Source organism: Oncorhynchus mykiss, chromosome 16 (assembly GCF_013265735.2).
Source record: "Oncorhynchus mykiss isolate Arlee chromosome 16, USDA_OmykA_1.1, whole genome shotgun sequence".
NCBI lineage: Eukaryota > Metazoa > Chordata > Actinopteri > Salmoniformes > Salmonidae > Oncorhynchus > Oncorhynchus mykiss.
In genome coordinates this window covers 41,712,516-41,728,249 of record NC_048580.1, presented here as the reverse complement: position 1 = coordinate 41,728,249, position 15,734 = coordinate 41,712,516, and the positions used below count along the sequence as shown (strand labels likewise).

The 15,734-nt window shown below is 45.4% G+C and overlaps 1 protein-coding gene across 2 annotated transcripts; it reads right to left on the bottom strand.

Annotated features, from left to right (window-relative positions):
- Nucleotides 1-52: 52 nt before the first annotated feature.
- On the bottom strand, nucleotides 53-13,739 carry lima1a (LIM domain and actin binding 1a). Of its 2 annotated transcripts, none has more exons than XM_021565951.2 (11): nucleotides 13,483-13,739; nucleotides 11,774-11,930; nucleotides 10,749-10,794; nucleotides 8,749-9,117; nucleotides 3,788-3,857; nucleotides 3,131-3,225; nucleotides 2,557-2,625; nucleotides 2,412-2,463; nucleotides 2,171-2,241; nucleotides 1,933-2,066; nucleotides 53-1,731 (listed from the first exon to the last, which is right to left on the bottom strand). In XM_021565951.2, the coding sequence occupies exons 2-11, from the start codon at nucleotides 11,893-11,895 to the stop codon at nucleotides 615-617; spliced, it is 2,145 nt and encodes a 714-aa protein (XP_021421626.1). In that variant the 5' UTR covers nucleotides 11,896-11,930; nucleotides 13,483-13,739; the 3' UTR covers nucleotides 53-614. The 2 variants fall into 2 exon arrangements, with proteins under 2 accessions (XP_021421626.1, XP_021421628.1); XM_021565953.2 differs by having other exon boundaries at nucleotides 2,171-2,238.
- Nucleotides 13,740-15,734: the final 1,995 nt, after the last annotated feature.

The window sequence follows — 15,734 nt, the reverse complement described above, 5'->3', positions numbered from 1 at the left end:
CCCTTGAATGAGTCGGTGTCCAAACTAGAATGAGACTAGAGGTCACAGAATATTTTGTGTGCATCCTTTTTTTAATTCATACAAACAATGACAACAAGCAGAATGAATATGGTGAAAACCGATCCTGTCCTTTCAGCTGAGCTCTCCTGCGGTTCTGATCAAACAATCCACCTTAAAAACATTCATCGGACTCTCCTAAATACAGACTCGTATGTCTCATTCACTGTGTTCAGTTGGTATCATCAGCATTCGTTTGTTTTTTACTGTGCCATCAATCCAGACTTAAGGTAGAATGGACAGAAATAAATGACCACAATAGGTAGTTTCAGATCATGGAATATCTTAAAATTAGCGTTGAATGATACACAAACATAAGACTGATCTGTGCTTCAATAAATCTATATTATGGAAAACTAACAATGTAGATATTCTGAGGACTTGATCACTCCAATTGAGGTGATCGTTCAGAGGCACAAATAGAGCTCAGAGAGAGTAAAACACCTGACATGGCACCAAACGCAGCCAGACACTGTTCCTTAGTAACAGGGAAATGATGAGAGGGGAGGAAGTTAACAGTCAGTGTGGTGATAATGGCTGATCCAGTCCAGTCTCTTTCAGTCCTCCTCGTCCTCATCTTCCTCATAGTAGCGGTTCCTCTTAATCATCTCCTCTACAGATACGGCCTCCTCGCCGTTCCAGAAGCCCACATCCTGAGACGTGCGGTTGGTCTTGGACCTCGGCTCAGTCTCCAGAGACGAGGGGGGCGCGGCAATCTCTGACGAGGCAGTCTGGCAGTTTTGAGAAGGTAACCCTTCCCCCTCTTTTCCTGCTCCCTCTTCTTCTCCCTCCAGCTTTTCCTCTTCCTCCCCGTCATTCTTTGCTCCCTGTTCATGGTTTGCTTCTAGTAATTCGTGGTGGTCTTTCAGACGTGCGACTCTCCCTTCCATCCCCTCGTCCTCAGAGCTGGTGTGGATGTCCACGTAGCTGTCGTCAGAAGGCGTGTGGTAGTCGGGTGACAAGCTGTTTGGTTGTTCCTTGTCCTCCATGCCTTGTTCCTCAGGGCTACAGGCCAGTTCAGGCTCCCTGTCCTCGAATGAGCTTCTCCTCTCCAGTGGCTCAGGATTGGCTGTCTGACTGGCAGCGGGAGCATGGGAGGCCATGGCCAATGAGAAGGGTCGGCTACGCTCCTTGAGGGAGGCGCTCCTGCAGAGGGTTGAGCGTACGGTGGGCTCTGGGCTCTGGTCGGTGGAGGCTGAGTCATCCTCTGGGGGCCACTTAGCACGGGATTGTTTCCCAGCGGAGCTCCCGTCTGAGGTGGGACTGTCCCCAATGTTACTCCCCTCTCCGTCTCCTTCAGTGCGGGGGGGCCAGGAGATCTTCAGCCGACGTGTTTCCACTGGCTTGTCCTTCTCTGCTGAGCTCTGGGCGCGGGTCTCCAGGGAGGCCGTCACCACGTTGACCTTGGCCAGTGGAGACTCCTCTACTGCTGGGCTGATCAACAGCGTGCCAGTAGAGGCGCACTTCTTCAGCTTGTCTTTGGAAAAGGAGGTGGCCTTGGTAGTCAGCTCTGTCCTGGGTTCCTCCCCAGCCCCACTCTCTCCTTTGGTCTCCCACAGCTCCTTGTGAGGGCGCAGGCCGAAGCCCTCGTCGTAGTTGCCCTTGGCCTTGAACAGCTGGCAGAAGTGAGGCTTGCAGTAGACGTGGCTGTGCAGAGAGGCGTAGGTCCCCAGGCTGGCCAGCAGAGGGAGACAAAGACAACATATTGAAATATTTTTTCCTAATCTTGCCGCATAAACCCTGATCCTTAACTCAAGAGAAACGACACTGTGGACCTAAAGACAATATCAATTCCACTAATAGTGAGATTAACAGATGTTTTAACAAATAAACAATTCCTTGCTCCATGGTGTCTGTCCCATCCTATCCCGTCACCTGAGTTTGGTGTTGCAGTGGGAGCATCTGAAACAGGTGTTGTGGTAGACCTTTTGGTTAGCTACCAGACGCTCTAAAGGGTAGACCGTCTTCTGACATGACACACAACTCTCCCGTGCAGGCAAGCAGAAGCTCTGTACATGCACAAAATAGAGGCATTCAAGGCACGTTGGGACAGTGAATGGTTGGTTTGGCAATTGCTCTGAGACAAATACAGAAAAGGGACTGTTGAATTCACCCTGGAGGTCTTGGGCTGAGCTTGGTCCTTCTGAGTCGGGGATGCAGAGAAGGTGCCGGTACTGGAGCCTGCTGTGATGAGACTAAAATCAGTAATGGCACACATTGGACACCAGGGGGAGCTGTTGTGAAAATACTAACCTAAGGTTCACGAGCTGAAACCTATAGAGGAGACATAAATAATGACAGACAAGAATATACTGTAGATCTGGTGAAATGCAGTGGAGCACCAAATCAGTTACCATTGCTCTCTGTGGAAGATGCTTTCCTACTGTTGGGCTCTGAGTCCGGACCCTGAGAGGAGAGGGAGAGGTGGTGATTTAGAGGTGTTTCTCACTCACTCTCACACACACACACACACACACACACGAGAACACAATCCCTCACCGTGTCCACACTGCCTGGGGGTACATTTTCCTTCTGTTTGCTGCAGAGGTCAGAGTCCAGCTGATCACTCTGTCAGAGAGAGAAAAACAGGGACATGTTTTAGAGTTGGGATAAGTGGCGCTGCGGTCTAAGGCACTGCATCTCAGTGCTAGAGGCGTCACTACACACCCTGGTTTGATTCCAGGTTGTATCAATCACGTGATTGGGAGTCCCATAGGGCGGCGCACAATTGGCCCAGCGTCTTTAGAGTTAGGCCGGGGTAGGCCGTCATTGTAAATAAGAATTTGTTAACTGATTTGCCTGGTTAAATTAATAAATAAAATAAAAGTAACCCGTAACTGACAGCTTCTGGCCGGGATGGGCCTGAAGTTCTCACTTTGGGGTCAAGTTCCAGCCTGATCCAAGACCACCGCTGCACTCTCGTTTCTCGGAACAGAATGTAAGCTCGCACGACTTCAGGATCGTTATACCTTACGGGGCTAGTCAAGTTCCGTCAGGTTTAAGAACCATGGACTTCTTACATGATCTTCCATGGCAGGCAGGCAGTGAAGCAGAGTAAAGGACAGGTACTCACGCTGACTGAGGAGGATAACACCTCTGTTTTAGACACAGCAGCCTGGTACATGGCCATCCTGTCCCTCAGGGGCATGGACTCTATGCTCCCTGAATCTAGGAGACCCGACAGAGAGCACAGGTTACACACACACCTCTCATAAGCTATGGAGAAGACAGTACAGGCAATCCATTCAGCACAATGCAGACTGTCTGGGTCATGGGATGCGTCCCAAGTGGCACCCTATTCCCTATATAATGTACTCTTTTATTTTTTTTATTTTTTTACCAGAACCTATGGGCTTTGGTCAACAGCAGTGCACTATATAGTGAATAGGATGCTATTTGGGACATACCCATGGTGTTTGTCAGGCTGCGACGGGAACACTGGGTCACAGGGGGAATAGAAGGGGAAAGCCCTCTTCCCGTAACTATCATTCTTCCTGTAATCAGACATTCTGCTGATCACGGCACTTTAGGATGGCGCCATCTACAGTCACTGACCCAGTACATTTACAGGAAAGAGGTAGTCTGGACAACTTATGTATGCTTAGTCTGTCTGTACGCCTCTCTAGCCTAGTGAAACAATATGTGCATCCTCGTGGAGAACAGTACATTTGCTTTTAACTCTGGTGTCTGAGTGAGTGAGCGAGAGAGTGCTCTGTCAGCGTTATAGTACCTCCAAGTAGCTGATCCATGTTGTCAGTGATGCCTCCGGTCCCTCCAATCCTCACAGGCTCTCTGGACACCTGGAAACACAGAACCAAGCCACGCTATCAGGACGGTATATTCCATTAGGGTAGCCTTTACATTGTAGATTGAGCAGGCTCTGAACATACGGAATAAGGCCAGCAGCACTTGCCTCGTGCTTTGCATACAGAACCATATGATGCTCACGTCGCTGAAACAAAATTTAAGGCAGGGGAGAACCAGGGCCATCCATCAGACAGCTCTGAGCCCAGTGCTCTGACAGTGAGAAGAGTGGTGCGGAGAGATGAGAAGGAAATAGGTGAGAGAGGCGAGGAGGTGGTGTGGCAGCCTGTCAGGGAGTCAGCTGCAGTATCAGCCTGGCTTGTTGTCCAGCCTCCGTCCCAGCTGTCTGCCTCTCGTGCTCAGCCCAGCCCTCTACTCTAATCCCCTTGTGAGCTAGAACCTTAGGGAGAAAAGGCGAGACGGACACCCCAGTCTGTCTTCCTGTCCACAGTCCCACATCCCCAGTCAACACCAGCACCCGCCAGGAGACTCACCAGTCACCCTCCTGCCTGACACACAGCACGGCGCATTCTGAACACAGCTGAAGACGAGACCGAGTGGCTGCTTACTTTTCAACTCTCGTTTCAGTGATCAGGCCATCGGTGAGAGAGGGATTTCGTAGAGCCAAAAGGTCAGTGGTAAAATCCGAGAGGAGAAGACATGCTGTTCTTGGCACACCTGTAATAGCAGAGACTCAAGTTAAGCCTGGCTTCACCTGGCCTCTACCCGCTCAATGCCAGAACAGCCTATGGTTGAGCCCCAAATGTTGACGTATTGCCTATAATATAGGGCACTACTTTTGACCAGGGCAAAGAGGGCTCTGGTCAAAAGTAGTGCTCTGTGTAGGGAATAGGGTGCCATTTGGAACGCGCCCGGTCTCCTGCCTCCTATCCGTCTGTACCGCGTGTGTCTGTAAGCCACGGGTGTGATCGGTATCAGAGATTAGAGGAGCAGCAGGGTGCCACAAAGCCCTGGTCGGCTGGGACTGCGCCGGGCACAACCTTATAATACACAGACAGACCGAGAGAGATGGGGAGGCAAAGGGTGGATCAAATCCTAAAATACGGACGAGACAGAGCAGTGCTGTTCCGGGGGGAAAGTCTATAGAGTTGTGCATTCGTGGCAGTCTGGATTTTAGATTTGCATTCGCAGAAGGGGGTGATGTGTGCTGTTCCATCCTCCAGAGTGGATTAATCTAGGCTCTAGACTCCAGACAGAGCCAGGCAGAGGAAGCCAGACCCCAGCTGGCCCAGACGGACCCCAGGCCGAGAGACCTCTCTCTAACGCAGCCGGAGGCCCCTTCCCAAGCGTGACCACTCTTCAGCCTGATCCCTCTCCTCTCAACCCCTCTCCAGACGGTGGTCACGGGTGGTGCCTCAACAATATGGGGGAGCAGGCGGAGGATGTAAACAAACAAACAGCCAGAAGGCAGCTGAGCTTCGATAGGGAGGAACTGATCAGCGGCCCAGACAAAGAGCTCTGACACTAATCCCACTGACAATTAAAACCCCCGGAGACAGACTGAGGCTCCTCCCTACAGCCTACCGCCTGCCGGCTGGCTGCCTGGGCCCCAGAACAATAACAAGAAAAAAGGCCAATTCAAATCAGTGAGTTGTAGGCTAGGCTACATATAGCACAAAACCACCATTGACAAAAACAAAGTCCTTAAAAAGCCCTATTCACTGACAGATCAGTACTTTCATCAACCATAGTGTAGTCGGTGTATATGCTAGCCCTCCCATCAAAAGATTCAATTCACAGCACAATGCGCCATAACCTAATACAAACATACTAATCCAACAACAAGCAATGAAAGCAAACCCCAGATAGTCTCCGCTTTATGTTTCAGAGCCGCAATGATAAAAAGTGAGCTCAAGGAGGTCCGAGGTCGAGGGGTTTGAGACCAAACAAAGAAAATTAAAAAAAGACATATTTACCTCTCGCAAAGCAACGCAAGGAGCTACAGGGAGAAGCAGACCAAAGCACGAGTTGAGGAGAGGAGGAGACTGTTACGCTGGAGCACTCATACCTGTCCTGGAGGAGTTTGGAACATCAACAGCAGCTAACTCAATTGTGTTCATTAGACTGTGGCTCCACTGGACTGGGCTGCCTGACAGAGCAGAGCAGGGACCACGACTGGACTGGTGCCTCCTTCCTTTCTGTCTCGTCACAGTCACACAGAGAGAGAGGAGCAGAGGGGAGGGGAGGCCTTCATGGGGGCATATGGAGGGGAGTGGGGGGGGCTAAAGAGGGAGGGGGGGGTGAAGTTGGTCATGAGGGAGAGGCACTTAATTGACCCGTCTCCTCCAGGGAGAGGAGGGGGAGAGAAGGCCTTTTCTTTGATAAATCAGAGAAGACCCGGGGAGGAAGAGCTATCTAAGGAGGCTCAGTTTGCTCATTTCTACTGCAGTCACGTGCCTGCCCCATGACATCACCGCCCCTGGAAGAGAAGCGGGGAGCGGGGCTAGGCCTACAGGCCAAGGAGCAGGGAGCCAGGCTGGACGTGGAGGTGTGGGTCGAGGCCAGGGTGTGGGGGTGTGTGGGGAGAGCCCAGGTCACTTCCTGGCTTTCAGCTGGGAGAGAGAAAGCTGCTAATGTGCTTAAGGAAGGAAGGAAGGTTCAACCAGCTGGGGTGTGGCGAGGCAACTCATTAAGCCGCTACAAAACAATCCTCTGATCTGGTGTCCAGGCCATGTTCAAAAACCGACTAGTAAACTAGCTTTAGTAAAAAAAATATGAAGGTCTGAATCTTGATCAACAATCAACCAAAGACTCTACCTCGTAAGGAAGTTCCATTGAAAGTCTGGCCTTTCATTTCCAACGCCTAATATTTCATACAAGCCAGGGAAAATAAACAAGATATAGACTATTAGCCTAGAATAAAAAGGATCCTTTGCTTCTAAAACGAGTTTACCCACTTTTCTATTATCAAAATGGCTGTTAACCTCCAAAGTGAGTGTGAGGAGGAGGACAGTTTGTTTTGAAACCCCCATCCTACCATCCTATCTGCCTAAGGGCATGTTTATATCTAGCCCATCTGTAGGAATGTACTGTGAGATGAGAACACTCAGAGCGATGCATGTGACTGGCAGCATGACTAACCCCAGGAGGGCTCTGACCCCTGGAGAACACACAGCACAACATTCTTTACTTCTGGAACAGGAACATTGACGACACACAGACCTGTTGTCTGCTACATCTTCAGAAAAAAAAATATTTAAAAACTCTACAATTCACAGGGCCTTTCCTTAGCAAACACATCACGGTCACTGCCGGGTGATTTGACAAGTCCTAGTCAATCGATCAATAATATAATACTTTTAGCAAAGGTGTTTATCGTTGGTTTGCAATCTGTAGAGACGATGAGAATAGAAATGTTCGGAGCTTTTGTGAATCACAGCACAGTTGAAAAATATATGGCAAACAGAAATCCAAACTGGATGATGTTCAAAGAGAGATGGGAGGGTTTTAGTGGAGCTGAAGGGTGAGACAAAAAAAAAACAAACAAGATAACTAAGGTAAAATATACTGTGTCCATAAAATGTATATAGGTTCAGAACTTTTGAAATGGTAGTTAGAAATCCAAAACTGGATCGTGTTCAGAGACAGATGGGAGGGGTTGAGGGGAGCTGAAGGATGGGATTAAAAACAAACAAAAGATAACTTTTGTAAAATACATTGTTTATTCAACTAGGTATGTTCGTAAAATCTATATAGTACGTATAAGCTGGAAGCAGAAGTCTAAGTGTTGTTTTCCCTTAGTTTACTCCAATTAGTGGAGGGGTGTAAATATAATTTACATAAGTATTCAGACCCTTTACTCAGTACTTTGTTGAAGCACCTTTGGCAGCGATTACCGCCTCAATTCTTCTTGGGTATGACGCTACATGCTTGGCACACCTGTATTTGGGGAGTTTCTTCCATTCCTCTCTGCAGATCCTCTCAAGCTCTGTCAGATTGGATGGGGAGCGTTGACGCAAGGCTATTTTCAGGTCTCTCCAGAAATGTTTATCGGGTTCAAGTCCGGGCTCTGGCTCAAGGACATTCAGAGACTTGTCCCGAAGCCACACCTGCGTTGTCTTGGCTGTGTTCTTAGGGTCGTTATCCTGTTGGAAAGTGAACCTTCACCCCCAGTCTGAGGTCCTGAGCGCTCTGGAGCAGGTTTTTTTTTATCAAGGATCTCTCTGTACTTTGCTCCATTCATCTTTCCCTCAATCCTGACTAGTCTCCCAGTCTCTGCTGCTGAAAAAAAAAATTCCACAGCATGATGCTGCCACCACCATGCTTCAACGTAGGGATGGTGCCAGGTTTACTCAAGATGTAACGCTTGGCACTCAGGCCAAAGAGTTTGATGCTGCAGAAATGTGTTGGTACCCTTCCCCATATCTTGTAGAAACATCAGGAGGATCATTGGAAACAGGATGCACCTGAGCTCAATATCGAGTCTTGTTGCAAAGGGTCTGAATACTTATGTAAATAAGGGTTTTCAGTTTTATATAAAAACGTGCATGCATTTCTAAAAACCTGTTTTCACTTTGTTATTATGGGGTATTGTGTGTAGATTGTCACTGTCACAGAGTAGAAGGCCTCACAACACATAATCAACATGACCACACTGGACTTCTAATACTTGACCAATATACAAGTGTTTCTCCAAAATACATGTGGAAACCACAGATTTGAAGAAACAAACGACTTTGATAAAAATAATTAACACCCATTGTTAATTGTCAAGCAATGCATTTTGCAGTAGTTCATCAGCTTTGTTCCTGTTTAGCCATTCTCATTTCTTATAATTTATGTGGTGGAAAATGACAGAAAAATTACATATATCCTATTAAAATATTTAGGGGCGTGTAGCTTGTAAATCAGTAAGTTTGGACTTACTTTGTTCTGAAGGTTCTCTCCTTTCTCGAACATCATCTTGAGGTTGTTGAGGGGTATGTCGGGTTTCTCACTGGGGATGCAAGGCACTTCTGCTGCTCCTCCCTCCTGCCTCTCTCGGTCTCTCTGCTGCCGTCTCCTCTCCATACCTGGTCCTGCCTGGTCCTCTGCGGCTGTGGGACTGGTGTTGGGGTCTGGTGAGAGAGGTGGCTGGGCCTGGGTCTGGTGCTTGGCGTTAGGATCTGAGGGGAGTAAGCGGCGAGTGTGGGGTAGCGTGGCACAAGGTGTGGCTGACTGGACAGGCTGCTCCCAAAGCTTCTTCAACACACTCAGGCTGCAACTGCGGAAAGTCTGTGGCGACGGCTCCGCAGCCTGGAGGAGGGGGTAAAGACCGACAGTCTGTCTGACTAACGGATCATAATCACTGACACATTCCAGAAGCATCCCAACTCGCTGAATCCATAACTTAGATACTTAAGAGACCAGGATTAGTTTTTTTGTTATGTGTTGTGTAAAAGAGAAATGCTGAGGAATGATATGCGGTAGTAATTACAGGATGAGAGGGGGGGATACAGATCAGATACCAGTGTTACACCCACATCAATTGTTTCAGGAGACGAGTTGGTCTCCGATTTCTTCCATAGCTACTAATACAGCTACCGTTAGCTTTCAACCTGAGTAGCATCTTCCTACCAGACCTCTCCCTGGTTAACCCAACCTGGTTATGACGACACAGTTTCTCATGCTCATCAAATGACTAGGACCATATGACGAGAACACTCTAAGGGGTTTTTAAGACAAGCTTCAATGCTTACTTTCAAGTAAACAACGGACGCATTGTCCTCTGTTTAGACAACCATAACAGTAAGATAAGTGGAGCTAAAAGTTTCACAGCCATTTAAATGAATGAGAAATAAGGACCTTAACAATTAATAGTTTTCCCTTCACTACCGTCTGTCTCCTTTTGTCAAAGAAAAATAGTAAAAACCTTGGAAAGCCCGGTAACCTGGAGATCCAGTTGGCTCTGTGTCTGTTGGGTGGAAATGATAAAAGCTCTCCCAGATGTGAGCTTTGAGAAAAGATCTGCATGAAGGAGCTAGCTTGCCCACCCCTCTATGCCAGGAGAGAGTGTGAGAGAAACACAGAGAGGGAAGGAGGGAGAGAAATAGAGTAACAGTGGAAGTGAGAGGGGGGAACATAGAAAGAGATAAAGAGAAAGAAAAGAAAGGGGATGAGTAAGAGAGAGAAAAAAAACAGAAAAGGTCAATTGAAAGAAGGGGAAAATCCCAAAAACGAGAGAGCAGGAAATTGTCATTTTTGGAGAAATGAACCATTTGAGGATAGAGACCAGCAGCATGCCACCCACACACACACACACAAACTGTGAAGACTAACAGATTTTCTTATGTTAAGTTCTCCTGCTAACAGTGACGATGTACATAATTGTAGCAACAACAACAAAAAATCCCACTAAATGCCTTTGAAAGCCTTGCTCACAATACAACAGCTGACAGTCGACTTATTCCAGACTCAGACACATACCTGGGATTGAAAAAGCTTAATGAAAAGAACTAAATTCCCTGCTGTCTGTTTATATCCCCTCAGGTGACATTCCCGGGCCCAGCCAACAGACCTCCAGGAAGTGTGTCTGTATTGCCCAGGTGGGATCTGGCATTACATTGTAGTCCTTCATGCCTGTCAAGTGCGTGACCACCCAGTGTTAATTGATCAGGTCTGTAACAGAAGCGAGGAAGTGATGCGAGGTACTGGGAGCAACAGAGGTTATCTACCTTCAGATTAAAAGTCTCTGAAGACGGATTAAAGCTTTACTAGTGTAAAGTGCAATATGTGGACAGGCATGACTGTGCGTGTTTAGGCCTGAGAGAGAAATAGGTTCACCCCAAATCATCAAATCAAATCAAAATTTGATTTGATTTGAGGTTCATCCCAATGTCTCTAGCTTTGTTAGATATTAGTCTCTTTAACCTTGACTGGGTACTTACAGCTTTCTTCCTCTCCAAGTTGGCTTCCTCTGCAGCCAGTTGGTACCTTGGAAGAAGATGGAGGGGGTTGTGAGGATAGGGTTACATAACAGATCAATTGGATCTCAGAAATTTCTGGCTGTATCATGGCTTAGCCAGTGCTGTTTCCACATTTGGCTAGACAAACTAGTAAAACTCTAGCCTGGTCCCAGATCTGTTTGTGCTCTTGCCTACTCCATGACAATGAGTTGGCATGATAGCACAAGCAGACTGGCACTATTAAATCCAGTTTCAAAATATTGCTCAGCAGACACGGAGAGGACAGAGAGTGGGAGGGAGTGTGTGATCTAATGCTATGGTTCCAAGCAGCAGAACGGACTGGGATGGGAAAAGCTATCAGTGGTCAGTAGGAGAGGGAAAGATATACTTAACACTGAAGTGAGTATTTGCGTTTCTACCTTGGAACAAGTATGAGGGTATAGGAAGAGAGTGAGAGCAATAGATACAACTGGGTGTCTGTACATAAGAAGTAAGAAGAGAAAGTGAGTAACAGTTAAGGTGAAAGAGAGCGATATGACCACAGACCGAACGGGTAACCCAGACACCGGACTGGGGCTACAAAGCTGAAGCATAATGGTAGTGAGAGGAAGTCCGGTAGTGGGAGAGAATGGAACTAGGTGAAACTGGGCCGACATTATGCTCTTTTTTTTTTAGCTTTCTTTTCCCAAAACTAGAATCTGTTACGAACACGGTGCCCTACGTTTTATAGACTTGACGCTTTGCCAACGTTTTTGGGGGTTAAATTGCGTTTTTTAGAAGGAGTGCAAGGTTCAATTGAGTTTGTACATTTCAGAAAGGAGGCGTACCCTAACAGAAATATGCAAATACATTCTACAACGCGCAGATAGGATCTAGCTCGCGCATGGCTTGGTCCGACTTCTTGTTTATTCTGCCCACTATCCGTAATTTGCTCCCACTGTAAACGACACATATGAACTATCTTGAGTTATTTATAAATAGATGTAATACTATTGTACCCCACTTACTTCGAGAAGCGCTCAGCGATGGCATTGTTCTTTCCTCTGGTGCCGACTATGGACAATTCCGCAGCTGTGACTCTGAGGGACTGGGAGGCCCACTGTCTGCGACTGAACGGAGCAACGGTCATCTCGGTTGTTCTCAGGAAAAGACTGATCTAGCTGGCTGAATAGGAAGAAAAATATATAATATATTACATTTACCTCACAAATAACGGAACAAAAATAAGAATCTACCCTAGACAATCATACTCCTCGTATCTCAGCGTATGGTGTGTCTAAGCCATAGGTCTATGGTATGAGTAGTCTGCAGTGAGCGACAGTATGCCACTATTGTGTAAAATGACACATGGTTCCTGTGGATGAATAAATAAGCAAGGAGTAAGGCACTAGCCAGCACACAGCAGCTACTCATCCAACTCAGGCCTCTCATTGAGTCACTGAACTCATGAACTTGAAGACCCCAAGCTACTACTCACTGCATACACAGGCCTTGCCTGGTCATCTTTCTCAGTGTCATACAGAGACAGTGAAGTGTCCACTTGTTTCCTGGGACGTCACACAGACTTTCTGTCAGGAAACCAGGGCAAGCAGATTACATGCATTCACTCTCAGCCTTACTGTTCTACAGTATTTCAACTGTCATTTCAGAATTACACATGGTTCACTGTACAAAAAACAATTAGCCAATGTGGAGGATGTTGAGGATTCTAGTTAGGAAATAGCCTCTGGGGTTCTGAGCTAACGTACTGTACTGTCAAACTAGCCTATTGGTTTAGATGTCCTTTTTTAACAGATATGGTAAGACAGGACAGGTAGACCTAGACTATACTTTTCCTTGGTAATGAGACACCTTGCACACATCCACCAACAGCAGATACACCACTGTTATTATGAATAACAATAATAGTGAAGTCCCCATTTAGCAGGTTGGCATTAATCCAAATATACTGCTCTGGAATATAGGCAAGCCTTAAAGGCCCAGTGCAGTCAAAAAAACATGGTTTCCTGTGTTTTAGATACAGTATATTTCCAAACTCTGAAGTTGGAATAATATGGTGAAAATTATCATTAATGCCCTTTTAGTGTACGAGCTGTTTGAAAAGAGACCCTGAAATTTCAGCCTGTTTTGGTGGGATGGAGTTTTGGCCTACCTGGTGACATCACCAGGCAGTAAATTAGTTAATAGACCAATAAGAAAGAACGTTTCAAACCTCTCTGCCAATAACAGCTAGTTTTCAGTTTTCCCCTCCCACTCAAACCACTTCCAGACAGTCCTAGACAAATTATTTGCTAATACGTTATTTGTTTCTTTTAGACCATTTCAATTGAAAATAATCACAGTAAGGTACTTAATTATTACCCATAAATTATTTGATATTTAGATAAAAATGGCTGCATTGGACCTTTAACACTTCTCTATTTCTTTGTCCACTGATCAAACACCACACACATCAAATCAAAATATCACCTCAGACAACACATTTTGGAAATTGCCAGCAGTATATGACTGACTACAATCAAATATTTAACTAATAGGAAATGACTTGAACACAGAGAGCAAAATACCAAGTTGGATGCCAAATTAGGCATCCAACTTAACTTTCAAATCAGTATTTCCAGAAAGATGTCTAAGTACTAGGATAAGCCTTTCTACACAAAACATTTTTTTTAATCATCACCTCTACCCCCATAGAAAGCTCAGGCATGTTACATACCTTCAAGTTTTTCTTATCACTCCTCTCTTATTTCTTGATGCTTGTTTCAACCTCCCTCTTTTCCTTCTCCTCAGTAACACTTTGCTGTCTGGCACTGCTGTGTGCTGTGCTCATGGAAGTATGTGTGCTTAGGAAAATGGGAGTGGGCAAATCAACACCATGAGACTCTTTCCAACCAATAACATAGCAGCATTTACTTCCACCTGGCAGGTACAGTACAAGCTGCCCTTCCCATCCAAACCACTGTGTTCCCCAGAGTGAATCTGAAAGCAAAAAAAAAGGTGGGTACATACAGTATAGACTACACCTCCTTACAGCATGACATATGAGGAAGCATCCCACTCAATTCCTGGAAGTGAAGCAAACTCTACCTCCCTTCTCATGAGGTCAAAGGCTGAGAGGATGTGAGTCATTCACAATCCAGAACAACTCCACTTATCACTATATCAAACCCATGGTATCATCCCTCTTCAACTCCTTAAAAGGTCTGTATGTTTATCTGTATTCCGGGCCATTCTGTCTATCAATTAACCCATACCAAAACAATCCTCTATACCTTGTTGTACCTAGTCTAAGATGTTTAAGACACTGTTATTGTGCCATCTAATTTACCATGTGGTTAAACAGGACTGCTAAGCTTCAGATTGGTGTGGCACCAGGGTCTAGTCTACATCAGTGACACATCACTACAGTCTAATCCAAACCACATGATTTCTCTGCATGTGTAGGGAGGGGCTCTGTGTCCATATAATTGAACGTAAACTGACACATAGCTATGTCTATGGCATACAGTATTTTGAGAATACAAAGTTGTGTAACAGCTAAAAACCCAGTGTGGATCAGATTCAGGATTAATCACTCTGTCTTTACTTTGGGTGGTCTGTATGTCTTTGGAGCAAAGTTAATACCATTTTTGGATTTTCTATTCGTTTTTATTTCTATTCGTTTTTACATTTTGATTTGGAATTCAATTTAGTTTAATTTATTTTTCAGACTTGATTTACTCGTTTTTATTCAGTTTCGGTTTGATAAAAACATTTCTATTGAGTTTTTATATGATTTAGTTTTAGTCTTAGTGTTAGGGAATAAAAGTAGGGTTATGCATGGGAGGCTAGGAGCCATTTATGTGGTGTAGGCCTATAGCAGGGGTACTCCAGTACTATTTGAGATGGTCTGTCACACAACTGTCCTAAGTGGCAAATGTCTGGATGGATGTTGGCATTTATCGGCATAGTAACAAACCCACGCGACACCAAACTGTTCACACTTCTTGTTGGCACAGAGAAAAATGTGCAGTTTAAAATCTCATGTTCTGCAATTCTACGTTATTCCATGAGCTAGCAGAAAATGTAGCCGTTTTAAATCTCATTTCCTGCAATTCTACTATTTGTAGATCAGTGATTCTACACCTCACTTTGCTCAAACTGATCCTCTCCAACAGACTCAATCCCTGATCATCTGAGGCTATAAAAATTGGGCAATTGTGACAGTTAAAGGGGAGAGACTATGAATTCAACCAGAGAAAAAAATCTCTTGAACAAAAGAGCACGTCAAAACCCCGCTGGGACACTCTTTGCAGACAACAATATATTCTGAAAGACCTGCAATTTAGCATCAGATTATAAACGGAAAGGCTTGATAGACAGTCATCGGAAGAAAAAAACAAACATAATGCTGTCTCAGAAGAATGCTTCTGCCTTAGAAGGTTGTGGAGGATATGACGAAAGTCTCATCCTTACATACCAAGACAATATCAATCAACAAAAATATTTTACAACGCATTCTTTTTTTCTGTTCTTATTAACATATGGGTACGATTTATTTATTAAACCTTTATTTCAAAACGACGGCCTAACAAATTGCAAATGGCCTTCTGCGGGGACACAGGCTGGGATTAAAAATAAACCTAAAAATATAGGACAAAACACACATTAGAGACCTAAAGACAACAACATAGTATGGCAGCAACACATGACAATACAGCAGGGTAGCAACACAACATAACAAAACATGGTAGCAACACAACATGCATGATGATAAGCCTTTTTATATAAGAAAATGTAGAGGGGGAAATGTAGACTATTCTCAAAACATAAATTGCTAGCCTATTTTCATTCGCTATAGAAATAACAACCCAGCAATTTCTCCCACTCTGTTAGACTACATTATTTGGAGAGATGTGCTTCTCTGCCTCCACAAAGCGTGCGTAAAAGCGCAGGTACTCAGAATGATGTTCTGCTACTGTTGAACAG

Bases quoted from the DNA above. Each gene is read 5' to 3' on its own strand.
- lima1a (XM_021565951.2), bottom strand. From the start codon at position 11,895: ATGACCGTTGCTCCGTTCAGTCGCAGACAGTGGGCCTCCCAGTCCCTC. The intron at 9,118-10,748 runs GTAAGTACCCAG...CCCCTCCTCCAG, and splicing joins ACTTGGAGAGGAAGAAAGCT to GCTGCGGAGCCGTCGCCACA. The intron at 2,464-2,556 runs GTGAGGGATTGT...CTCTCCTCTCAG, and splicing joins CCCCAGGCAGTGTGGACACG to GGTCCGGACTCAGAGCCCAA.